The 26,131-nt window shown below is 39.0% G+C and overlaps 2 protein-coding genes across 3 annotated transcripts in view; one reads left to right on the forward strand and one right to left on the reverse strand.

Moving 5' to 3' along the window:
- LOC308665200 (very-long-chain enoyl-CoA reductase-like) overlaps positions 1 to 4,624 on the reverse strand; it is a 42,986-nt gene extending 38,362 nt beyond the window's left edge. Inside the window, exon 1 of the mRNA XM_081322915.1 lies at positions 3,837 to 4,624. Coding sequence (XP_081179041.1) covers positions 3,837 to 3,863 — 27 coding nt within the window. The 5' untranslated portion in view covers positions 3,864 to 4,624. The remainder of the gene's footprint in view (positions 1 to 3,836) is intronic.
- An 8,179-nt stretch (positions 4,625 to 12,803) lies between these two features.
- Positions 12,804 to 25,696, forward strand: GCLM (glutamate-cysteine ligase modifier subunit). 2 transcript variants are annotated; one of them, XM_081322408.1, is made up of 7 exons: positions 12,804 to 13,308; positions 17,637 to 17,702; positions 19,308 to 19,392; positions 19,933 to 19,989; positions 21,048 to 21,250; positions 21,333 to 21,447; positions 22,705 to 25,696. In XM_081322408.1, exons 1-7 carry the CDS (start codon positions 13,183 to 13,185, stop codon positions 22,857 to 22,859), a joined length of 807 nt encoding a protein of 268 aa, XP_081178534.1. In that variant the 5' UTR covers positions 12,804 to 13,182; the 3' UTR covers positions 22,860 to 25,696. The 2 variants fall into 2 exon arrangements, with proteins under 2 accessions (XP_081178534.1, XP_081178533.1); XM_081322407.1 differs by having other exon boundaries at positions 12,811 to 13,308; positions 22,687 to 25,696.
- Positions 25,697 to 26,131: the final 435 nt, after the last annotated feature.

Below are 26,131 nucleotides of genomic sequence, written 5' to 3' on the forward strand. Positions count from 1 at the left end.
TGAGAGTTGGTAGGTTGTTGTTGACATTGCTATTATACTTTGAATACTAGATACATATTGATGAGATTTTCTGCCACTCATCCAATCAGCTTGGCCAACCTGTTGGGTACTAAGCACCTTGATTTGCTTCTAGACCAGACATGTCAAACTCGCGACGTCATGTGATGTCGTGCAACGTATCGGGACAGTTTTCCCATTGCCAGCAATGGGGTGGGGTGGGCATGGCTTCCGGATGATGCGTCCGGGCCACAGGCCGGGAGTTTGAAATCCCTGTTCTAGAGGGCAAGATACATATTACATGTGGACAGCAAAGTGGTCTTGTCTTAAAAGGCAAGGTAGTCCTTGACTTACAAGAGTTCATTTAGTGACTGTTCGAAGTTACAATGGCAGTGAAAAAAGTGACTTGTGACCATTTTTTCACACTTATGACCATTGTAGCATCCCCATGCTCATGTGATTTACATTTGGATGCTTAACAACTGACTTACATTTATGACGGTTTGCAGTGTCCCGGAGTCACATGATCCCCTTTTGCGACCTTCTGACAAGCAAAGTCAATAAGGAAAGCAGATTCATTTAACAACCATGTTCCTAATTTTACAACTGCAGTAATTCACTTAACAAATATGGCAAAAAAAGTCATAAAATGGGGCAAAACTCACTTAACAAATTTATCACTTAACAACATAAATTTTGGGCTCAGTTGCGGTCATAAGTTGAGGACTACCTGTATTTACCACAACATAATAAATTCATGTTTACTTAAGTACTGTAATGTTTTTAGTAACTTACCTTTGGATTCTATCTTTATTGTGTGACCAAATCAGAACATAGCTATATATCATGCATGGTGGCCTAGGAGAAATTCATTTTTTATGTTTGCCTCAGAGTTCCAATACTTACTTCTAGGTAAATATGCTTTTGCTAATCTCTGATTAATTAAAAAAGACATATTTTGTAAATCTTCATAGCTGCAAAATTGTATATTTCAAGATTCCAAAATGAATGATGTAAAGCTCACAATCTTTTTTACCCCCCAAAATCTATTCTTAATTACTTCTAGCTTTATTCATTGCAATAAACAGAGATATTACGTCTTTCTGTTGCACTGTAAACTCATCCAAATATTTACCAACAAATTCAAAATTACTTTCATCCCACTCATGCTTCATAAATATCTCCATCCCTTTCCCTAAATTTTGCAAGTCAGAGACTGTAAATACTGCTTAGTCACAAGCTTCAACTAAGACACTGGTTCAATCCATGAAAACTGATCTAAATGATGATTAAAATAATTACAATTAAAACATCTGAGATTTGTCAAAAACATGATGCTAATCTCAGCCAATACAAAACAGCATGGGATCAATTACATAATAGATCAGTTGAGTGAATATGTGCCAAGATGAAAATGAGATGAGCGGCTACATGAATACATTCATCCAAGCTTTTTCTGAGGAAAACTGGATTATTGTACACACTCTGCTGAACATACTATCTAGGCGCATCGTGGTAGACTAACTGTAAAAGGTCTCTTGATCAGTATAAGCTACTCTAATCCATTCCAGTTTGAGTTACAATTCAATGAGCACTTTTTGTGAAGACATTACCTCTCTCACACACACCTCTCCAAATATACACACATCTATTATTATACTAAATTATACTATTATACTAAATTATACTATTTTCAGCAATGGGCCATTTTGGGGACAAATATATAATCAATTCTTCTCAGCTGTATCTGAACCATGGCCTGGAATTGGTAAAAGGAATAAGCTACTATTTTTTAGCCATTCAGAGTTTTAAAACTATTAATTTCTGTTGTGTAATATAAGAAAAGGAGATAAAAATATTCTTCTGATTCAAAACTGACCAAACTAAAGATACAATTCTATAATGCATGGATATATAGATTGCTTACTTTCTTCATTTCCAAGACGTTAGAGAGGAGAATGTAACTTGGATTGTACCTCCACCTCCCTGACAACCTTTAGTGCTAGCATGTTCAGTGCCAGCCTTCTTAAAAGTAACTGGAATAATGTGGAAGGAGCTAAAAGTTCCCCAAATCCGGGAAAGGGGAATTTTGATAATCTATCTGCTTACAAAGGCAGGAAAAAAATCATTTTTATAAATTCTATCCTCATTTCTGCATTGCTGGCCTGTGATATAGATGGCTTGGGTTTCCTAGATAACTCTGAGGCCCAAGTACTTCAGGGGAAGCTCTGTCAATCATCTCAGTCTATTAAGTTTAAATACTGTTTACAACACACAAGCTAAAAAAAGTTGCTGGACTCAGACTCTTCCAAGAAATTGGCCATTTGTGCCTGAAACATTTCACTGACCATCTACCCCAAGTGATCTGAAATGTTTAACCATCTTCATCCACACAAAAACTCCTTTACAAACAACAGCCTGCACTTATAAAGGCATATCCCAAAAAGTGGAAGTTTGGCCATCTTACAAAACGTGCAAGAAAAAAATAGCAATAATTATACATTTCTAAACAGAAAAGCCCTCGTTAATGCTCTGGAATATTTAAAGCATTTCAACTTCTCTAGTTAAATTCTCAAAAAAGATAAAAAATAAATGTGTTAAGTGATGAAAATAGTTAAAAGGAAAATAGTTAAAGTTAAATACAACGTTAAATATTCTGAAGCACAGCAGAACTATGCTTCAGATGTATTCTATTTCTAAAGGATGTTTCTAGTAGCTTAAAGTGTTGCAGGAATACTGAATGCAATTCAGAAGTGAGTTTCAATATACCTGTATAATGATGGTAAGAAAACATCCAGAAAGCATTTACTGTAAAATAAGACATTTCAACTATTGGTAGTTTTTAGTCAGGCACTATATATTACAAGTCAGTCAACGTAAATGTAAAAAAGTAAACTATGATAGACACACATATATATTATACCACTGAATATTCCCATTTCTTGTTCCTTTGAAAAGTTCTTGAAAATTTAGTTAGGGGAAGTGGAAGAAAATAAGCCATCCTGTGCCTTAACAAAATCAAACCCCACATATGTGCAATTGACTAGTAATTGAGAAGAACCGGGACACACTGGTTTTTTCCACAGCATAGCAAAAACATTTCCAGATATGCACAAATTGCTGGTAAACCTGACCTCAAGTCCAAGAAACATGTGCCTCCATAAGATGCCTGCCTAAAGTGGGTAGCAAAAGCGTCCCTATCGTTAGAAGGCACTGTTTGTGTAAGTACTACCTCTCTTCTGCGTGCTTCTAATCTAGAGGAAGTTGTCCTTAACTACCCCTCTGGGGGCAAGAGATGGATCAGAGATTGACGCCTGCTACTTTAAGGATGTTTATGTTTTGAAGGCTGTGCTCCGAAGCACTCACACTAGGAAGTCCCATTCATTCCACCGTGAAGAGACAAGTAAAGCCGAAGTAAAGGCTTCTTATGCTTAGGAATGGCGGGAGCAGCCCTCGGTGGTTGTCCCGGTTAGCTTCAGGGCAGGCGGAAAAGCGGTTGGAAAGAGCGATTTCCTGCTTGCTTCCTTTCCTGCTCCCGAGAATTGGCCACCGAGTATCACTCAGATCAGGGGTCTTCAAACTTGGCCCTTTTATGACTTGTGGACTTCAACTCCCAGAATTCCTCAGCCAGCTTTGCTGGCTGAGGAATTCTGGGAGTTGAAGTCCACAAGTCATAAAAGGGCCAAGTTTGAAGACCCCTGACTCAGATGGTTGGATCCGGAGAAGGGCACACTGGCACTCCGAGGATATTATTCCCCACTCCATTCGGAAGTGTGTTTGTGTTTGTGTGTGTGTGTGTGTGTTTTATCAGTTCATCCCGTCCTTGCCGAGACACCCACCTCAAAGAAGGTGATCCTGCTTCCCATCTCGCCGGGGATCTGGTTACCCGCCCTCCGGCTGCCGATCTAGAAGATGCCACCGCTACGGGCGACGGGAGCAGCTTCTTCCTTCTCCCCCGATCCTCCTCGCAGCTCCGCGGCTGCACTTTAATTGGGGGCCTCGGCAGGTCCTCCGGCCAATCAGGAGGTTCCCTACGCCCGGGAGGTAGCCTTGCAGGGATGGAGGAGGAGGGGGCGCGCTCCGCCGTCTCGCTTCCCTCGTCGCCATTCCCTCCCCGTTCCTTGCGCGCCGCTGCTGCTGCTGCTGCGGCTGCCTGGAGACCGGAGGCGCCGAGTTCAGTTGCGGCTTCCCAGCAGCACGGACGGCGGCTGCTCCGCGGGGGTCGACGGGATCCTGCTTGCAGCACGCGCGCGCAGATAACACGTATGTTTTAAGTAGCTGTGAGAATCGCCCCTGGTGGGACCGTCGGGCCAAGGCGCCGCCTGGCGAGTTCGGTTCTCAGCGGCTGCCCGCAGCTTGGCCAAGTTCGCTTCGCACGCACGCACGCATTCGGGCAAACACAACCTCCACACAATCAAAAAAACAGTATAGCAGTTAGTGGATCACCACGATGTAAAAAAGATGTCGAGACTCTAGAAAGGGTACAGAGAAGAGCAACCAAGATGATCAGGGGGCTGGAGGCTAAAACGTATAAGGAACGGTTGCTGGAATTGGGTATGTGTAGTTTAATGAAGAGAAGGGTGAGGGGTGACACGATAGCAGTGTTCCAATATCTCAGGGGCTACCACAAAGAAGAGGGAGTCAAGCTGTTCTCCAAAGCACCTGAAAGCAGGACAAGAAGCAACGGATGGAAACTAGTCAAGGAGAGAAGCAACCTAGAACTAAGGAGAAACTTCCTGACAGTTGGAACAATTAACCAGTGGTACAACCTGCCTCCAGAGGTGGTGAATGCTCCAACACTGGAGGTTTTTAAGAAGAGACTGGACAGCCATTTGCCTGAAATGGTATAGGGTTTCCTGCCTGAGCAGGGGGTTGGACTAGATGACCTCCAAGGTCCCTTCCAACTTTTTATATTATTATTATTATTAGTCCAGCTGAAAAGTAGTCCTCGACTTACGACCACAACTGAGCCCGCACATTTCTGTTGCTGAGTGAGACATTTGTTAAAGTGAATTTTGCCCCATTTCACGACCTTGCCTGCCACAGTGGTTAAGGGAATTGCTGCAGTTGTTAAGTTACTGACAGGGCTGTGAAGTGAATCGGCCTTCTCCGTTAACTTTGCTCGTCAGAAGGTCACAAAAAGGGATGCCATGACCCTGGGACACTATAATTGTCATAAATAGGAGTCAGCTGCCAAGTGTCTGAATGTTGATCACATGACTAGGGGGATGCCGCAACTGTGATAAGTGTGAAAAATAGTCATAAGTGAACTTTTTTCAGTGCCATAGTAACGTTGAACGATCACTAAACAAAATAAGTCAGGGACCTCCTATATAACAAGTGTAGTGTCTGCATGGCTCCACGGGAGAGTCTTCCTGGTGGAATAATTGTTGCTGGGATTCAGGGCCTGCTTATTACAGTTTAGGAGGGATAATCAACTCTGGTTTTCTCCAGGCATTTTAGAAAATTTAGTTTAACAGCGCTGCTGTCTTTTTCTGCACTAATTCAGATAACCACTAGATGGCAACCAAGAGAAAAATAAAATTCTAATTCTTTTGCTGTCATTGATTGGTAGAGAAATCAACCTTAGAAAAAAATTTTGGGTGGGGGGGAAACTTGATTACACCAGGAGTCCTGAGCTTTAAAATACCACACTGACATATTCTGTTGGCAGTTTCCCCCATGCTTAGTAACATGGGACAAGACTGGAATTTTAGCCATGGAAGCCATGAATCACATCATCATGCAGCAGAACTGTGTGGACAGTAGCACCCCTGAATCCCATTGCATATGTGCATAAAAGATGTGCTTACTGAACTATTTTCCCACTCTGGAGTAGGAAAAAAATACACTTTATTGGTACATATAAAGTACAAGTGGTCCTCACTTAGCAACCAAAGTTGGGACTGACGATTCAGTTAAGTAAAGCAGCTGCTAAATGAAACCACACATGTGCTTATGATCTTACTTCAGCTTACCTTGCTTCATGGACCTGTAATTCATAAATTAAAGGATTGGCCATAAAGTTACTTTTTCATCAATATTGTAATTGCTAAGAATTGCTAAATGAGGCAGTCACTAAACAAGGACTATCTGTATGCCTTCTTTATTCCATTGTTTGCCCACTGGAACAGCATCTCTCCAGAAGTCCATATGGCTTCTATCCTGATGATGTTCAGAAAATTATTGAAAAACCGGCCAAGCGATAGGGTAGATAGATGTTGAGCCTTCATAAGACTTTTGCATGTTGTGGATTATTTCCTTGTGTATGATCTATGGTTTTATTTTATTGCTTCTTGATTTTAAAGTTGAAAGTCACCCAGAGTTGTATAGAGTGGAGTAGCCTTTAAATTGTGTAAAATGACTTCCAAAAAGTTGCGAAATGTCACACATACACCCTAGGGCAGGGGTAGGCAACCTCGGCTCTTTTATGACTCATGGACTTCAACTCAGTCATAGCTGACTCAGGAATTCTGGGAGTTGAAGTCCATGAGTCATAAAAGAGCCGAGGTTGCCTACCCCTGGCCTAGGGTCATGTGACTGCAATTTGGATGCTTGGCAACCAGCTTGCATTTACTGCCGGTTGCAATGTCTCATGTCAAGTATTTGTGATTTACAGTGTATAGTATTTTGCTGGTTTTCGCCCATTGGGGAGAGTGAATTTTCTTAACAATCACATGATTCACTTTATGATTGTGATTTGCTTTACGATCATTGTAAAATCGAGTCACGTGGTAACTTAACTTATGAGCCCAATTCTGGTCCCCATTGTGTTAATAAGTCAAGGACTATTTGTAATGTGCAAGTGTTTATTAAAATGGTGTACATAACCATACATTATTTGGATAATAATCACTAATTAACTTTAAGGCATAAAATAGCAGAAATAACAATAATTTTTGTTCAACAACAGCTTCCCTAAAATCCCAAATGTAGAAACACAAAAAGTTGTTTTAAACAAAATCCCTCCCTCCCCTTCCCTTTCAGCTCCCTCCAATGCTTTGATGAATATCTTAAGTTGAAGAATTTATGAGGCTGTATGGCCCTTTTATTATTATGGATCGTCTTTAAGGCCAGCCCCATATAAAGTATATTACAATAATCAATGGACTAGTGAAATGTATCCCAAGACGTGCTGCACAAAACATGTTAACACAAGTGAAGCACCTCTCCTTTTAGCTGTAATCCTTGGAAAGTTCCCATGTTGTTTAGTTAAATGCTGTGACCAGGATACAGTACCCAACATACAGTACTTGTGGAACTAGGTGTTAAATCATATTACATGAAATTATTTTTGGATGAACTTCAAGTATTGCTATTTGCTTTTAGTCTCAGCTAGTGGTAGCACCTAGATAACTTTCATCTCATCTGATAGCAGCACTTAACCTCAGAAGTTAAGTAGAGTTGTCTGGTACTCAGAGACTGCGTGGGGAACACTGGTGCTATAGAGGTGGGCAAGAGGTGCCATATGAGTCAGGGAAGACTCAGGAAGATCAGGAAGGGGGCATGGGAATTGTGCCAGTCGCTAGCACAGCAAACTGGGAAGGGGGAGACTAATCCAAGCAAACTTGCAACATTCCTTGCCAGCTTCTCTATTGCCAATGCTCCCGGACAGCTTTGCTTGTGGGAAGTTGTCAGGGAGCACCGGGAACCACAATTGATTTACACTTCCTGCCAGGTTTCCCATTGCCTTGTGGGAAGCTGTCAGGCAGCCTTGGAAATGACGATTATCTGACTGTGATTATCTGACTGTGCAATAGAGTGGCCACAACTGTCCCACATTTCATTTCCATGGAACTAATGGTTCCTGGCATTCTGTAAGTTAGCCCATTTGAGTTACCTTAGTTCAAAAATTGTTGCCCAATGACATACTATTGTGTCCAGTTGATGGTTACAAACAGGCACAAGAGTTTTAGTAAAAGATAAAAGTTTGAAATAATACATTATTAGGTAGTAAATACTGTTTTCAGGATTTGATTGTATAGTTTGGGATTTTTACTTTGAGAGGATATTTGCTCTGTAAAGGTTTTCACTCTAAAAGCAGAGTGCATACTCTATGAAATATTAACTGTTCAGGATTAATTCTCTTTCAGTGTTAGTTTTCCTTTCCTCATAGCAAGAGTTTGGTATGGCTTATAGCCATAATATCCATTATCTTAAATCAGCACACACATTTGGACATTTCTGCTTTCCTTCATCTGCTGCACATTTTCTGTTTCTCAAACTGTAAACTAAACCAGTCATTAGTAACTGAGGCTGAGGCAGTATTTGATATTGTGGAATTGATGTATTTTTGGAATTAGCCAAGAAAATATCACAAAATGAGTGAGAGTTAGAGTATCATCTTCAGTAAGCAAGGCTAGGCATCCAAGCAGGTTTTCTTGTTTTTCAAAAAAAATAGTGGTTTTGGATCAGTAAACAGGTCTCAGACTTGAAGCAAAAATTAGAAATAAAAATATAGTTTTTGATAATTGCACTAATAAGTCTTTTACTTAATTCTGCTAACCTTTAATTTTTGAAGGAGAAAGTCACATCCAATTATGGCAGGAGTAGGTAATATACTAATATGTTACCTACTCCTATCTCTATCTGGCTTACTGCAGCTTTTCCAATATTAGCTCAGCCCAATATAGTCATAATTATCCTTCAGTGGATGATCAGGGATCTAGATCTCCAAACTGACAGAACTAGAGATTCCCATCTCCATTTATTTATTTGTATCCTGCTTTATTATTTTTTACCAATGACTCAAGGTGGTGAATATATCCAACACATCTTCTTCATCCTATTTTTCCCTCAACAACAACCCACTGAGGTGAGTTGTGCAGAGAGAGTGACTGGCCTAAAGTCACCCAGCTGGCCGGACCTAACTGGTAAAAATAGTGTTTTGGTATCAAATCTGTTTTTTTTAAAATAGAAGGGGTTGTGTCAAATCACAAATCATTGTCAGTCAATCCAGTGTTTGTTGCATGAAATCCAAAAGTCTTGGCAAATAAAACACTTATTTGTGAAGACATCACAAGTCTGTACAGTAGAGTATTTTAGGTATTTTTCAAGGAATGTTTAAATTGCATGTTTATACCCAGGAATTAAGGTAAACAGATTGCTTTATAGCAGTGGTCCCCATCACTTTTGGCACCAGGGACCATTTTCTTGGAAGGCAATTATTCCACAGACCTGTGTGCATGTGGTTTCATGCACTACCTAGATCCCATGCATGCACAGATGAAATTTCACTCGCTTGCTCAGCCCAGTTTGTAACAGGTCACAGATTGGTACTGGTCCACAGACCCGGGGTTGGGGACCCTTGCTTTATAGTATTGTTGCCAATTGCTTTGTGATTGTATAAATAGGAAGCATGTTACAAATATCTATTTATTAAAATAAAGATGCTCACAGCACTATGTATCTCAGATTCTGAGGGTAGAAGGTCCTATAGATCTGTCAGCGGAACTCACCTATAAAATTACAACATATATACATAAATATTATAGCATTGATTTTTCTGAATCTTTACCAAACCGCTGAACTGAAACATTTTAGTTATTTGGGCAGACTTGCCTCTTGATTTAGATGTGTGGCTACTGGAAGGAGAAGTCTACCTGATGGTTGTGGTGATGTGTCTGCCTGTGTGTATGCGCACATGCATGGGTGCACATGTGCAGGCCTTACAGTTAGTTACACTCCTGATAATTGTCTGGACAAATCCCTGCAGTTTCCTTGGCAACACTTTTAGAAGAAGTTTGCCACGGCCTCCTTCCTAGGGCTGAGAGAAAATGACTGTCCCAAAGTTACTCAGTTGGCTTTGTGCCTAAGGGGGAACTAGAACTCATAAGTCTTTCCATTTCTATCCTTGTGTCTTAACCACTACACCAAACGGGTTTTCCTCTTAGTGGTAGCACCCAAAAAACCCTGAAATTCCAGCCTTAGTGATTTCTGATGCCATGTAACATCTTTCCTTTGTCTTTTAATGTGAGCAGATACTGTGTGGCCTTTCCCAGCTAATGACGGTATGTTCTGTTGCTGTTGATCTCTTGCTGATTTGATGTTGTTTGTTGGGATGTTCAGATTCTAAGGACTGTGGTGATTTTTTTATTGTTTATTTACACTGCAATCTCTTTTGAACCAACATTATTATGGTTCATTGGACAGCCAGCCAGATGTTCAGACTGGATTTGGCATTTTTGTCCCACTGTCAAGACATTCCCAAGGACCTGGGATAGGCAGAAGTGGATATGTTGAAGGGATCGTCACAGGATGTAAGCTGTTCCAGGTAAAGCTGCCGTTTGCAATTGACTGGTGGTGATTTTGCAATGCCTATGGTGTTTAAGTGGTGCTCCACTTGTTTTGGGATTGTGCCCAAGGTTCCTATTACAGTACTGTTGGTATTGTCTTTGCTTTCTTCTCCCACAGTTGTTCTACTTATAATTGCAGGTTTCTGTATTTTGTTACTTTGTCTAGTTCTTTCCCTTCTATTCTGCTGTCTCCAGGTACTGCCCCAATTTACATTATTAGCCTCATTATTAACAGCAACATTCTGTTTGACATCTCAAGTCTTAAAATCACTTAAACTTATCAGAGGCTGCGGTGTCCCTATGCGTTAACATGCAATTGATCACGCATATTAATGCGCCAGTATAAAACTTTGAATGCAGGGATGAAAAATCAGTGAGATGCATGCAACTTCCAAACCTCATTTGCTCCACTCTCTTCTCAGTTGTTCTCATTCTGGAAGGCTTGATATACCTTTCCACATTTATAAAAGCCAACCACAAAATGAGATTGAAAAAAACCCTCCACTCCCTTTGATTACATCATATCACTGCAATTCTCCTATAACTTTATACCACTGGGATAAAATTGATCTAAAAATTATGTCTCCTGGTCACAAAAAAAGTTTCACATCTTGCTTTTATGTACACAGAAAACCGTATTCCGTGTTCACCCGGTAACTGTTATGTTCCTTCATTTTGAAATGACATGCTAATATTAAATAGCAAATAGTTGGTATATCATCAGAATGAGATGTTATCCTCTCACCTTGTGCTCTTGTTAATATATTCACTCCATTTTTACTGCAGCACTCTGGGAAGCAGCCAAGATTTTGTTAACCATTATTGGAGACCAATAGACAGTGAGAAATAAAAGCCTGCAGCAGCAAATTCCAAACTTCAGAATGCATTCTGTGTGTATCAAATTCACACAAAAGGGGGATTATACAACCCAAGTATCAAAAATATTTCAGTTTACATTTCATACAGGCTGTTATATAATTGATCCCATTCTTTCAGCTGTTTATTATATTAAATAATAGCTTTTATTATAGAACTCAAAACTGCAATGTTGTATTATTCTAGTTGAGAATAAACCCTGCTGTATTCAGTGGTAATTACTTTTGAGTAGAAAGTGAGTATATGAAGGAATTGCAATCTTGGATCTTTCTGTGCCATTTATACAAATAGTATAGCAGAGGGTTAATGATTAGACAGTCAGACAGTGGCTTGGCTTTGGATTAATTGGTGTATATCCTGTGAGACATATGTTTTTGAGGTGTTTTTTTTAAAAGGATTGTTTGAGAAAAAACAAAAATAAAGAGGTGGGGAAAAATTTTATGCCAGGGAAGGTGCTTTTACTTCTTGAATTCCCATATAATATAATCAGTTTACAGAACATGGCCTAAAGTTCTGATACCTAATTACATTTTTAACAAATTAAAACAAGAGTGTGGCTCTGAGAATTGGAACAATAACTCATGCAGAGTTGAAATGGAAAATATTTTTAAAGGTGAGCAAGAATATTGTTAGCTAATCCTTTACCCAACAGAATCTGTTGGAAGATGGACAGGGCACGAAGCCATTCAGGTATGCAACAGGCAACCATCAGGCAACCATTTCAGATTAGTCCTTTCTATTCTGAAGCAAATTTCTGGAATGCTGAGAACTAGCACTGGGAATTAACTGCACCATGTCAGCCCTGCTGATATACAGTAATCCTGGGTTGCACAGCAATATAAATAACCTAGTCTGTCAAAAAAGAAAATAATAATGTCTTGAATTTGTTTATAACTCTGTAATTATTCAGAACTCATTTTCCAAAAAGGCTGAGAAATAAAAACACTCAGCAACGACTTGATCATTACAGTAAGCAAAATTAGGACTTCGACCGTCTCCTGTCTTTCCAATTATTGGTAATACCACGTTACAGTACTATATTTCCGCAAAGTAAAACACTCCCATCGATATGTGGGCTGGATGCAGAGTTAGGTAAAAGCAGGTTCCTCCAGGTTCTCGATCGGATAAACAGCACAAATAATTGCTAGGAAATAAATGAACTCAAGATGCTCGCATTCACATTCATTACGGGAAGCTGGAGTAAACCATGCTTGCAAATAGCCCATCGAAAGAAAGAGGTATACTCGCCGAGTTGAATTATTCAAGGCGCGATATAAATAAGTAGCGAAACGAGACTCTGGAAAAACATTCAAAGGTGTGCCAAAAAGCTTCCCTCCTTATGGTGTCGTTTCTCTTCTAGGGTTAACACACTGTTGCCGAAAGCCCGTGGGACCGAAGAGAAGATTTAAGGATGAGAACGGACGCCGAAGAGAAGCAAAGCGGAACCGCGCCCCAAGACACCCCTCAAACTTAAAAACCGAAATTCAATACCTACTGTACACAGTACGGTACGGGTGGCGGCGAAGAGGTGGGCACGCGTAAATACCGCCGGCAGCCGGCAGAGGGCGCCGCCAAGTCAACGCGCTCTCCCGTCTCCCGGAAAGCGGCGGGACCCGCGGCAACCACGGCACATGCTCGGGATGTTCAGGCATGCGCCGATGGCGAGACGTTGGGCTCGGCGGCGGGGCTGCGCTTTCTCTTGGGAGGGGTTAAGCCAGGCGCTCAGCGCCGGAGGCTCTTCCCGGCAGCGCGCCTCCTCCGCTGCTAGCGCGCTGCCGCCGCCGCCTCCGCCGCTCCTTCCCCTTGCCCTAGCCGGCCACCTGCCCCTATTGTCCCCGAGCCATGTGATCGGGAAGGGTGACCGAGCACTGTTATTTGCTTAGTCATCGCTCCTCGCCCTCTGAGGAGGCGACTCGAGGGCGGTAATATTACTTCTCCACCTTTCCGACCGGGCACAGCGGCTCCTCCTCGCCGAGAGAGAGAGAAAGAGAAGCGCGATATCCGGGCGCCGGCAATGGGCACCGAGAGCGGCCGGGCGGCCGCCCTGCTGAAACAAGCGCGCACCCTCAACCTGCAAACCGGCAACCTGCTCAACTGGGGCCGCTTGCGGAAGAAATGTCCGGCCACCCCCAGCGAGGAGGTGAGCGCCAAGAAGAGATGAGCTGGTGTGTGTGTGTGTGTGTGTGTGTATGGGGGTGAGGGTGGTAGGCGGCGATTAAGGGGTCGTCCCGCGTATGCCTTTGCCGACGAGACGATGGACGGAGGCGGACGCCCGCTTGTTGCGGAATGGCATTTATTTTATTTATTTATTTTTATTCCCTTGATATCCCGCCCTTCTCCGAAGACTCAGGGCGGCTTACAAACTTAGCAGTAGCCTTCATTCTATGTATATGCCTGCTTATAAGGGCTTTCACACACACCCCCAAGCGGCATTATTACAAAGTCAGCTTAATTGCCCCCAACAATCTGGGTCCTCATTTTACCTACCTCGGAAGGATGGAAGGCTGAGTCAACCTTGAGGCTGGTGGGACTCGAACCTGCACTAATTGCAGGCAGCTGGTGTTACTTATTTGCCTCGTGTTTTGATTTTCCCGATCTACTGCTACGCCAAAGCCAAACCTTTGGGTTGTGACCGACTTTACTGCCTATGATAAAAGTGGTTTGGAGTCCGGGAATGTAGTTTAATGTCCGTGGAGAGCCTTAAGTCATCCAGGTCATGGTTTGCCCCAAAGGTGCTTTTTTTTTTTCAAGAGGCAGCTGAATGTAGGTTTGTTCCTCACTGAGGAGTCAGCTAACTCAAGTCTCTTAAGCCTGATCTAGCAAGCCATCCATATAAAACGCTTTGCCTTGCAATACAGTAATTTTTTGTTCCGGCCTTCCCTAGCAAAAAGTCAAAAGGGAAAGAACTCTGGACTTAACTATGACACAGAAAAGTCTTGTAGGGACAAGTGAGTAGAGTTCAATGGTAAGGAGCAGCACAAAATTGCTGTGAAGCCTAAAACGCTTGGGATGTGAATTATTTTTAAAAAATCAAAATTCATCCTTCAAGAGATGAATAAAATACACTGTATACATTTATTTATATTTATGTTGACTGGGTTGTATAATAGATGTATAGAATTTTTTACAAAGGTCTGACTGTAGTAACTGTCAAAATAATTGACTTTGAGCACCATAAAGGTTAACATTTATTATGGCATAAGTATTTAAAGAACAGAGTCCAGGTTCATAAAGTGTTGCACTAATTACAGGACAATATACTTGTATGAACATAGACACCAGTGTTTGTGGATAGAAATCATCACAAAAAATATAGCAATAGTAGGAATATAGTAGTAGTAATAAACTTACTTAACAGTTCTCTTCTTTTGCATGGTTGTACAGCTGATTACATGGGGTGTGATTGAAAATAGTTTATCCCTGTTCAGGTCTCAAAACTGAATCTCTTGTTAAAACATAGTGGAGTATTCCATATTGCAGCCTCGACTTGAAGCTCTTTTGCTCCAGCATGCCATCCTTAATCTGAATGTTTTCAATTTGAGCTTGAAAATAAATTATTTAAATTTTGCTATACTATTTGTAGGAGAAATACAGAGGCTTGACTTTTGGCACTGCTGCAAGATGCCTGGGCAAGAAGAGTTGTAGGGGTGTCAAACTGCGGACACGTCATGAAGAAACCACGGCCACCCATTCCCGGCAATGGGGAAAAAGCTCCAATACATTGTTGATTTTGGAATTTTATATTTTAAGCCAGGAATGTGAACAGTTGAAAGTTTGATCAGCAGTTATGAAAGTGAAAAAGTCTGCCTGAATCTGGGGCTCTATAAACATTGCCAAAGATAACTCCTAGTACCAAGCCCCATTGACTGCTGAGAGTTATGTTCCAATAATATTAGGGAAAACACAGTTCCCCTCTTCTTTTAAGACTCAGGTTAGATTGTTACACTCAAAATAACACCTGCAAAGATAAACTTTACTGTTTTATTTTTCATTTAAAAATGTTCTAATGTACTTCTAGCTTAATATAAAATGTGAGCAGCTTGAACTGTATAATAGTTTTGTTGCAGCATGTATCAGCCAAATATCTTTGCCTCACCCTGGTTCTAATTGCAGGATGGAATCCTGATATAATTAAAGCAGGAAATCATATTCTAGCCTCAGGTCATATGTGGAAGTATGACCTACTATGAGATGCTAACATTTGAGACACTTGTTTTTGTTTTTTTTTTTTAAAAATCTAAATGTGGCATGTTACAGTTAAGAACAAAAGCTGCAAACAAAATTGGATCAAAGTTACTTCATCAACTATGCTCAAGTATCTTATACTTACAGCAAACCTCCTCCTGGCCCAGTATTTAAAACTCATTAAAGTTTGACTTACTAATCAAGGAAATTTTAAGGTTCTTATTTTATAGTAGGTAGTGATGTGTAAGGGTTGTGAACCCTTTCGCATTTTTAATATTTCTGCATAATTATGACCTTAAACACAGTCTGCTTTCCATACAAGTCCTAAAACTAGATAAAGAAAACTCAGTTAAATGTCTCAAAACCATTCTACTTGTTCATTTATTTATTGAGGAAAATGATCCAAATGTAGCAAGAACTCAGGGGTGCTAGAAGAGTTCCTTGCATGAACTTCCTGCCTCAAGTCCTTTCACAGCATTACTATAGGATTAAGCTTAGGACTTTGATTTGGCCATTTCAAAACACTGACTTTCTTCTGCTTTAACTAATCTTGTGGGTTTTGGGTCACTATCATGCTACATGACCCAGTTTCTCCTGAGCTTCAGAAAGATACCCTGACATTTTTTTCTGTAGAATTTGCTAGTACAATTCAGAATTCATAGTTCTGTTAGTGATAGCAAGGTGTATCCTTGTCCAGAGGCAGCAAACCATGATATTGCCATTACCATATTTCAAAGATTGGATAAGGTTCTTATGCTGGAATGTAATGTTTACCTTTCGATAAACCTTAACACTTTACCTTCAAGCCAAAAAGTTCTATCTTGGCCTTATCTGTTCACTGCCAATGGTACCTAGATCATACCTTCTCTGCCAGATCAAGTGGGGCAGGCTGGTGTAACCAGGGAACCCTATTGCATGCCATGAAGGGTTTTAAAAGTTAAAATGAGCACCTTGGATTGGACTCAGAAACAAACTGGCAACCAGTGCAGCTTGCATTGGATGTATTTATAGCACCTGTGAACTGTTCTTTTACAACAACTAATTAGTACCGTAGTAAGATAAGGTGACAGGTCTTTCCCTCTTAAAAAGAGATGTCAAAATTCATTTTGGCCTGTGTCAGCTGAGAAGAGAATTAATAGATTTACCTACAATAAATAAACTTCAACTTGTCTTCAGATACTCAGCAGTTTGGGAGGGGGGAGAGTTAGTTTGGTGGGATATAAAAAGGTAAACTATGGCTAATGAGGCTAAGGTATTTCTTATATTTTTAAGCAGGAATACATACTTAATGGTTGAGACAGACATTATGGTTAACCATGATTTACATCAGGGTTTTCAAACTTGGCCTTTCTATGACTTGTGGACTTCAACTCCAAGAATTCCTCAGCCAGCGTGCGGAGTTGAAGTCCATAGGTCATAAAAGGGCCAAGTTTGAAGACCCCTGATTTACACAATGAAGCTTCTGCTTCTACAGTTTCTCCAGTATGACAGTGAGGAAGAGATCAAATAATTTCAGTTCCCTAGTTGTTTACCTTTTGATAATTTGGGTGTTTTTATCTTCTGTGTACCAAAACCCATGATCTTGATGGGGACTTTAGAAATGTAAGAAGAGTGGTAATGGATCAGGCAGATGGGCAATTTAGTCTAGTATTCTGTGACAGCCATAAATAACCAGATGTGTTCAGGAAGTTCACAAGGAAGGGCTTAACGTTGATAATACTTCTTGATAAAAATGGAAGAGGATTATAGAAAGCAGTATGTTATCTTTGATTCAGAGCGTAGTTCCCCAAGTGGACAGTTCATTTGCTTCCTTTACTAAAGTCTTCAGTCAAATTCAGCCTCTTGTAATTTCATAGCTATATTCATGCCATTTTCTTGGCAACCGTACATAAGTGGATTGCCATTACCTTTCTCAAGAATAGATACCTGTGGTAAACCCAGAGCCCTGGTATTCCCAAGTGATTCCCCATCAAGTACTACCGTAAGCAAGTACCATACCTATTTTATGATTAGTCACTTTACTAAGTGTTGCCCCCATTTGGCATTAAAAAGAGTACATACACTTCATTAATAAAGCCTATGAATAACAGTTTAGAAGTGTGCCATCTGTTCTCATGTTTGTTGTGCTATGTAAGCTATGACATCCATAACTGATATACTCATATATAGGGGCAAAAGGAATAGATGAATACTGGAAAGTTATTTTTACACTGTTTATTGTTTAATTTATTTCTTATGTTGAGTAACAGAAACCAAATGTTAATACTGGCATGTTCTTTGCAGCTGCGGGATTGCATTCAGAAAACCTTAAATGAATGGAATTCAAAAATCAGCTCTGATCTGATGCAAGTAAGCAATCCTTTCTTATTTCTTTAATCATTACCATCAGTCTTCATTATAAGCATTAATCAGCACAAAGCAAATAAAGAACTTTAGGCCAGACAGGTAAGATTAAATGTAAATAAAAGGGTAACTGAAAAGAATATTAGAAACAGAAAATGTTAAGACTAGGAAGTCACAATAATATAAAAATGAAACCTAAAAATTACCGGTAATATAAGAGCCACTAAATAAAACAGTAAAATCATCTGAAAAAGATTTAGGAATTGTTGACCTAGAAATAAGCTTTCTACAAACTTAGCAGAAAGATTGTTACTAATAAAATAAGAACAAATTATTTAAATAAATAATATTTCACTCACTGGGAATAAGATAATTTGCTTTTTTTAAAAAAAAAAACCCTGCTTGTGGTGTAACATAAATCAGTTTTGAGTTGTTATCAGTTCTAGTCCATTGAGATTTACATGATAAAATGTAAACAGAAAGTACCTCATTAAGAATCATGCATGAAAGTAGATCTGTCTTTACCCATCAGCAATATGCACCCTGAAATAAAAATAAAGCAAGAATTATCAGGTGTATGCTGATCAGGTTGTTTCAAAATTGTTTCAGTATGCTTTTTGCATCTATCTTCAAATCACTGAAGATACAATAAGAACATCAAGCCTGTGTGGAGCAGGGACTGGCAGTGTTTCCTATTTATAACACTATTGTGCAGTCTGAATATTATTTTTTTCCTTGTATCTCAACAGGCCAAAGGTTAAATCTTAATAGATTCGGGCAGTTTCACAAATAATACTAAAGAAGCTGCAAAATTATCAAAATCTGATGAGGTTTGATAACTTTGAAAAATTACAATTTTAGTTAATGGGGAGGTTGTAGATTATTTGCAGTATCCATACGTGCAGGTTAGATTCTTTAGTTCCTGTGGGCTCTGTTTGCCAGTCTGTTGGTATCCCACCCCATCCTGATATTTTTTTTAAAAAAAAGCAAACTTGTGAAATTGATTTTAGAGATGTTCAAGTTCTCTTTGTGTTCAAAAAAAAATAATACCCAGCAACACAGATCTGTAAAAAGTACTTTGAAGCTGAATTATTGGAAAGGGAGATTGCTGCCCATTTAACAGTACTGTAAGCCTGTCTTCGGAATTGAGAATGAATGTACGACCTGTAAATGATGTGCACATCACTGTCTTGCCCTTCCTGACAAATAATGCCAGTTTCACATAGGAGCATAAACAAATTGGAGGTTATCCCCTCTGGAGCAGGGGGATAACCTTAGAGTAGACCAGGGGTAGGCAACCTTGGCTCTTTTATGACTCATGGACTTCAACTCCCAGTCAGCTATGCTGACTCAGGAATTCTGGGAGTTGAAGTCCATGAGTCATAAAAGAGCCGAATGTTGCCTACCCCTGGAGTAGACCAAGGGGAGTCATAACTTTTATCTTGATAACCACTTTGTTTTTTTAAAAACTGAACATAGAACATTTATTTTGAAGTGTCATTATGCATTTTGCAGCTGATAGTGTATTAGAAATGCTTAGCTGCCCCAAGAAGAAAGCTGCTCATGATTATTTATTTCATGATACAAATTATATTTAAATATTTATTTCAGGAAATTCCTGACATTATTGACTGCACTCTCCCACAAGCAGTAGAAAAGATTAATTCTGAAGAAAGAGAAGAATTGAAAGTTTCAGGTAAAAATCAGTTTTGTGCTTTATGTTGCAAAACTGAATAATCTTTCCTTATTAGCTTTACTTGTAAGCTCCTTGGTTACAGAGCATCAAAAAGTGAGACTGAAATGGAGGTCATTTGGTGAATGGGAATTCTATTTAACATAGTTATGTCTAATAAAACCAGTTGCATTTCTGTAGAACATTAAATCAAAGTTTAGGGTTATAAAATGATCCTGATGCAGTTTTAGATGTGGCAAAACAAATATAATTTTCAAACTATGAGAAGTAGTAATTCTGAGCCACACACTTTAAGAAGAAAGAATGTTAGATAAAATAACTAATGGTAATTGCAATTTGACAGCGGAACCAAATATCTTTGGAGGTGGTTTGATTCAAACTTTTTCCCTACCATTCACCAAAGATGCTTTTTTGTTTCACAAAAATTGTGATATGCCACTGAAAAATATCCCTTAATATATCCTGAGCTTTTATGTTTAGCCAGAAAAGCATGATCTTGCATTTTGCCTGCATCCTTGTTAACGATTGCGTTTTCATTTTCAGCAAAACTCTTTGTCACGAGATCAAACTCCTCAGCAATCAGAGAAGCAGTCAATATGAGTAAGTTCAAAATCTAAATTTGAGTGACTGCCCAGTTATATTTTGTACATTTAAAACAGCTGTCAGATTTATCTCAAGGTTTTGGGTTTTTTTTAAAGACTTTCACGTCCTTTCATCTTTGTCCTTGAACTACAGCTGGCAAAGAACAAAGATTGTCCTTTTGTTCTGGAGAAATAAAGGCAAACTTGTGTCACTTAAATGAAACAGAGACTGTAAACTTGAGTGCTCTTGCAAAGCAAGTTAGAAGTCTCCTATGCCCCTTGACAATAATTAGGCATTTATTTTTCTTATAGCATGCTGAAAATTATTTTGGGCTACTGAGAAAAAAAAGCATGGATGTAGAAAGAGGAAAAGTATATAAAGGATAGGGAAGGTACTGGGTGACATGTTAACTTTTCAGTTAACTTTTACAGTAACTTTATTTTACAGCTGAATTTCAAAGCCTATTTATAAACTGTATGGTTTATTCCCTACTCTTCAGTATATTTCTCTCCTCTTTTCATAAGATACTTCATTGTAAGTTAAAATGATTTTGCTGATCTTTACAATTCTAAAGATCTATAGATTCACAGGCCTGCTCTATGTCGGCATCTGCAATCTAAAATACTTTACCATGTATTTTATGACATACTTGTTACAACTGTCAAAATGTTGTACCTGTATGAATGCTGAAGGAATGTGCAAATATTGATTTGTGAGTGAATTATACTTGAGCTACAGATCATTTTGCTTGCCTTCCAGACCATACTGAAGTCTCATATTCAGAGGATGATATGAAGGGAACATTCTAGAATTTTATAGACTGATCCGTTCCTGAATTATTAAGTCTGTTAGATACTTGTATCTTTTGATTTTGTTTTTATGTCTCATCTTTTTTAAGCAAATTTCATTATAGGTTGTTTTAATTTATAGCTATTCTTAATGTTTTACATTTTCTAGATGCATTGCATAGAATGTGCTATAAAATAAATATACTGAGTAAATGAATTACATATAATTGTTTCTGCTTTTTAAAAGTCTGTATAAAATTCTTGTCTATTTTTATTTTTTATTTTTAGCATGTTCAGCTCTTGGTGTTGACCAGTTAGATTCTGTGATCATTTCTCCCCCTCCAACTGAAGATGGAATTAATTTTTCTTTAGAGTATTTACAACCTTACTGGGCAGAACTTGAAAACTTAGTCCAGAAAAAAAAGATTGTTGCCATAGGGACTTCTGATCTAGATAAAACGTTGCTAGAACAGCTCTTCAGGTGGGCACAGGTAAGAAAGAAGTTGCTCATTATGAATTCAAATCCATTAAGACACAAACTTTATTACATATTGAATGTTTCATTTGTTTTAGGTGAAACCAAGTAGTAACCAAGTGAATCTTGCTTCTTGTTGCGTAATGCCACCAGATCTGACTTTATTTGCAAAAGAATTTGATATTCAGCTGTTAACTCATAATGACCCAAAAGGTAATGTCACCTTAAGAATCTCAGGATTGCCGTGTTAGAATAAATAAGAACAATTCTATTAATGAGCCTGAAGACTTTCTAAAGCTGTTCTGACTGTGGGTTGGTGGGAGGAAACCGACCCCTGGAAAACTTTTGAAAAAAACCTGTTTCCATTACATTGGGAGGAATAGTGGCAAAATACCAATACATTAGATGAAACGTAATATATTACAGAAGGGACGCGGTGGCTCAGTGGGTTAGGACGCTGAGCTTGTCGATCAGAAGGTCGGCAGTTTGGCGGGTCGAATCCCGAGTGCCGCGTAACAGAGTGAGCGCCTGTTACTCGTCCCAGCTTCTGCCCACCTAGCAGTTCGAAAGCATGTAAAAAATGCAAGTAGAAAAATAGGGACCACTATGGTGGGAAGGTAACAGCGTTCCGTGCGCCTTTGGCGTCTAGTCATGCCAGCCACATGACCACGGAGACGTCCTCGGACAAACGCTGGCTCTTCGGCTATGAAACGGAGATGAGCACCGGCCCCTAGAGTCGGAAACGACTAGCACGCATGTGCGGGGGAACCTTTACCTTTACCTAATATATTACATGAGATGATATCTATTATGCATAGTGTAGAAGTGGATTTTAGTATTGAAAAGCTCCAGCAATGCCTCCCCTGATCTGGTTATTTTCAGTTACAGAATTCCAATCTCAGAAGTCTCAGATGAAGCTGTAGCATCTTGAAAATACCAGCTCTGTTATCAAAAATTCTGCCCCAATTTGGGGGTGGGGGAAATGATATTAATTTTAAACACTTAAAATATAAATAGCCCTTGACAATAGACCCCGATGTTTCTGTTGCTAAGTGAAACAGTTGTTAGGTGAGCTTTGTCCCATTTTTATGACCTTTCTTGCCACCGTTGCTAAGTGAATCACTGCAGTTGTTGAATTGGTAACAGGGTTATTAAGCAAATCTGGCTTCCCCATTAACTTTGCTTCTCAAAAGATCACAACAGGTGATCACATAACCATCATTAATATAAGCAAATTGCCAAGCACCTGAATTTTGATTTTGTGATCATGGGGATGCTTTAGTGTTTATAAGTGTGAGTCACTTTGAACGGTCGCCAAACAAAAGATTCTAAGTCAAGGAAGGCTACCTTATGTTTTATGAAGTGCGTTTGGGGGGTATACATTTGTTTTATTGAGTAATACTGGTAGCCCATATATTAAAACACTATTCTTATGATCTGTTCAACTTTTAGAATTGCTTTGTGAAACAGGTTTCCAAGAAGCTCTTCGAGAAAGCCTCCCAGATTGCCACGGGCACGAATGGACCCCCCTCTGGCTTCTGCGGTATTCAGTCATTGTTAAAAGCAGAGGAATTATCAAATCCAAGGGCTACATCTTGCAAGCTAAAAGGATCCCTTCTTCTTAAGACCGATCTTGACAACTAGCTACTTCGGAGAGACCCTTTCTCTACTCCATATTGAACCTAGTAGTAGTTTTTTAATTGGCAAGTTATCATAAAACCCAGATTACATAGTGGGATGGCCCTCTTGAGCTCATTCTTTCAATGTCATTTACTACTTTCACATACTATATGGTGATCTACGTTGAGAACAATTGGCTCACATGTACAATATTGTGTTTCATTAAAATTTACTAATTTAGAGATATTGTATGTAATCTTTGAGATATTTTAATGATTAAAATTAAAATCTAGCTAGCTATATTTTGATTGAAATATTTTTATTTGTAAGGCATAATTGACTTGGTACGCTTTGTGGCTGCTGAGCTGATAAAGAGGACTAAATAAACCACATTTTGGTGGAATAAGCAGATAATTTCACCAGTGGTAAAAAAATATGTAAAATATTTAATAGAGGCATGAATTTATAATCAGTTCACTATGCCTCAAACATCTTACCAGAATTTGACTAGCCATGGACAATTTTTATTATGTTTGTTGTATTTTTCTCTTGGCATATGTTCAGGATTTTGTTTTTAACTCAGAATTATATGGCTCCAGGGAAGAGTAGAATTAACTTTTTAAAAATTTGTTTTGCTGAAGTTAAAACATACTTATATTTTGAAAGTCATAAAAAGATGTATATATAAATTTCAGTATTGCACTGAGTGTAGCTTCTCAGGCATTTTTAGGAATTCTTAAAAATAACCTGAGGTGCAGTTAAGTTACTTTGAAATTTGTGGATTCTTCAAAAGAAATTGATTCAGTGCTGTTAAGCACTTAATTTAATTGAAAAATGCTGCAGTTAAAGAATAATTTAGATTACCTCTAAAGAGGTTTGCTTATTGAGACTTCAGTAGTTCAACAATGTACATTTTGCCATTTTAATGTGTATTTCTGTTATTAATGCACATATGAAAGTTATGTAAGAGATGCAAACTTTACCTGGATTTTAGGTTTTTAATTTATAAATGAAAATAATGTTGTAGGTAGCTTTACTAAATGTTTTATAATGTTCTTCATACCATATTCCCATATTTGGATACATTCCAATAGGGAAACCTCTTATACTTTATATTAAAATAATTTTGCATAAGATGGTTTTAGCAGGTGGTGATGTTTGGATTCCACACTATATTAAGCATGAAAAAGTGTTCTTAATTCAAATTTCAGCTTTTACCTGGAATTAGATTCTATTGAGTTGGGGTGTTAGTGATAATACATTGAAGCCATGCGTCAGGTTAGTTGGGAGGAGTCCTTAAAAATTGAATACATCAACTGAAATAAAATTTATCTGACAACATTCTGGAGTAAATTTTGATGTGCTGCTTTAAATAAATATTCAGATAAAAATAGTTATTGAATATATAAAATAAGTATTGTTTTTGTAAAATTTTGGTTGGAATATAAAGTGCATTGAACTGTAGAAAGCAGCTGTTTTCTGCAGTTTGTCAGATTTTAAATTTCTATAGTGAATGAATGTTTTATTAGTTTGCAGTTATGGATTAAAAGAAATCTTGATCCAAAAAAAATGCAGATAACTGTTTGAATCTTAATAAATTTGGGGGGGAAAGTTGGGGAGATTTTTTTATCTAGTTCTCCACTAGTCTTCCCTAAGTTCTGCTATTAAAAAGTTCACATAAAATATAATTTATTATAACTTATCTTTCTAATCTATTTTAAAGGAATGAGGAAAGAAGGGATCTTTTTCCAGGCAGAACCTTTCAAGTTAAGTCTCATGCAATAGGTAAAATAACTACTGCATATTGTTTAATTTGAAATTAAGTTTGTAATGGCTACCAAGTTTTCATTTTACATTGAGGACATAGCTGGTAGTTTCCAAATCTCCTTTGTAAAGATGTTTCCAGTGGTGCAAAAAGAATTTCTTTTTGAGGTAATATTTTCCTTTAAACATCTATTAACATTATTCTGAAAAGTAAATATTAGTAAAAGCTAATCATTTTTGACACAAGAGCTAGGATTATTATTTCAGAACTAAGGAATGTATATATGTAGAGATATGTACTTGCAGGGGAATAAAAATCCAAATTTGTGAGTTTTTTCAAAATTGCGTTTAATCTTTTTTAACCAAGCAACTACCTTAAAACAGTGCTTCGTGAACCTGTTACCCAAAATCAAGTACAAGTGGTTTTGCTTTAGGTAATGACACACAAACACCTTACACAGTCACAACAGGGACATTTAAGTGACTGTTTTATCTACATTGAGTAAAACTTTCTGATAAGCGATTTGGATAATGAAGGAAAAGGCTTGGGAAGCACTGCCTTGAAATATAAATCATCTAAAAATGTTGGGTTTTTCATATTCAGGTTTAGGTAAAATTATTATTTGCACAAAGTGATGGCCACCTCTGTTGCCATTTTATCTGGAAGGTTTGCCTGTAATTCCAGGAGTATACCCAAACCTATTTCCCTTTCAATGAATCTGAATTCATCATCCAGAACGAGCAACAACTGAAGGCGTAGAGAATTGTAGTCGCTTATTGCTGCTGTGGTGGCTCAGTGGGTTTGGACGCTGAGCTTGTCGATCAGAAGGTCGGCAGTTTGGCGGGTCGAATCCCGAGTGCCGCGTAACAGTGAGCGCCTGTTACTCGTCCCAGCTTCTGCCAACCTAGCAGTTCGAAAGCATGTAAAAATGCAAGTAGAAAAATAGGGACCACTACGGTGGGAAGGTAACAGCGTTCCGTGCGCCTTTGGCGTCTAGTCATGCCAGCCACATGACCACGCAGCCACATGACCACGGAGACGTCCTCGGACAAGCGCTGGCTCTTAGGCTTTGAAACGGAGATGAGCACCGGCCCCTAGAGTCAGAAACGACTAGCACGCGAGTGCGGGGGAACCTTTACCTTTACCTTTATTGCTGCTGGTGAGCGCACTCCTAAATAACCCGAAACGGAAGGTTAAGAATTGAAACTCGCCCCTTTTATGACTCATGGACTTCAACTCCCAGAATTCCTCAGCCAGGCATGCTGGCTGAGGAATTCTGGGAGTTGAAGTCCACGAGTCATAAAAGGGCCGAGTTTGAAGACCCCTGGTATACAGCTTCCTCGCATTCTTTTAATTGCTAATAACCCCTAACTGCGGCTATGCCGACTTGAGACTAAGGCGGACTTTGCACGGAAGACTTCCATTTTTTTTTCCTCTCATCCCCACTTCCGCCTCTGCGAAGAGTTTTCATCCACCAATAGCTCGCAAGCCGTCCCTCCCAAGATGCTGGGC

This window comes from Vipera berus (genome assembly GCF_964194415.1).
Source record: "Vipera berus genome assembly, chromosome: 3".
Lineage (NCBI taxonomy): Eukaryota > Metazoa > Chordata > Lepidosauria > Squamata > Viperidae > Vipera > Vipera berus.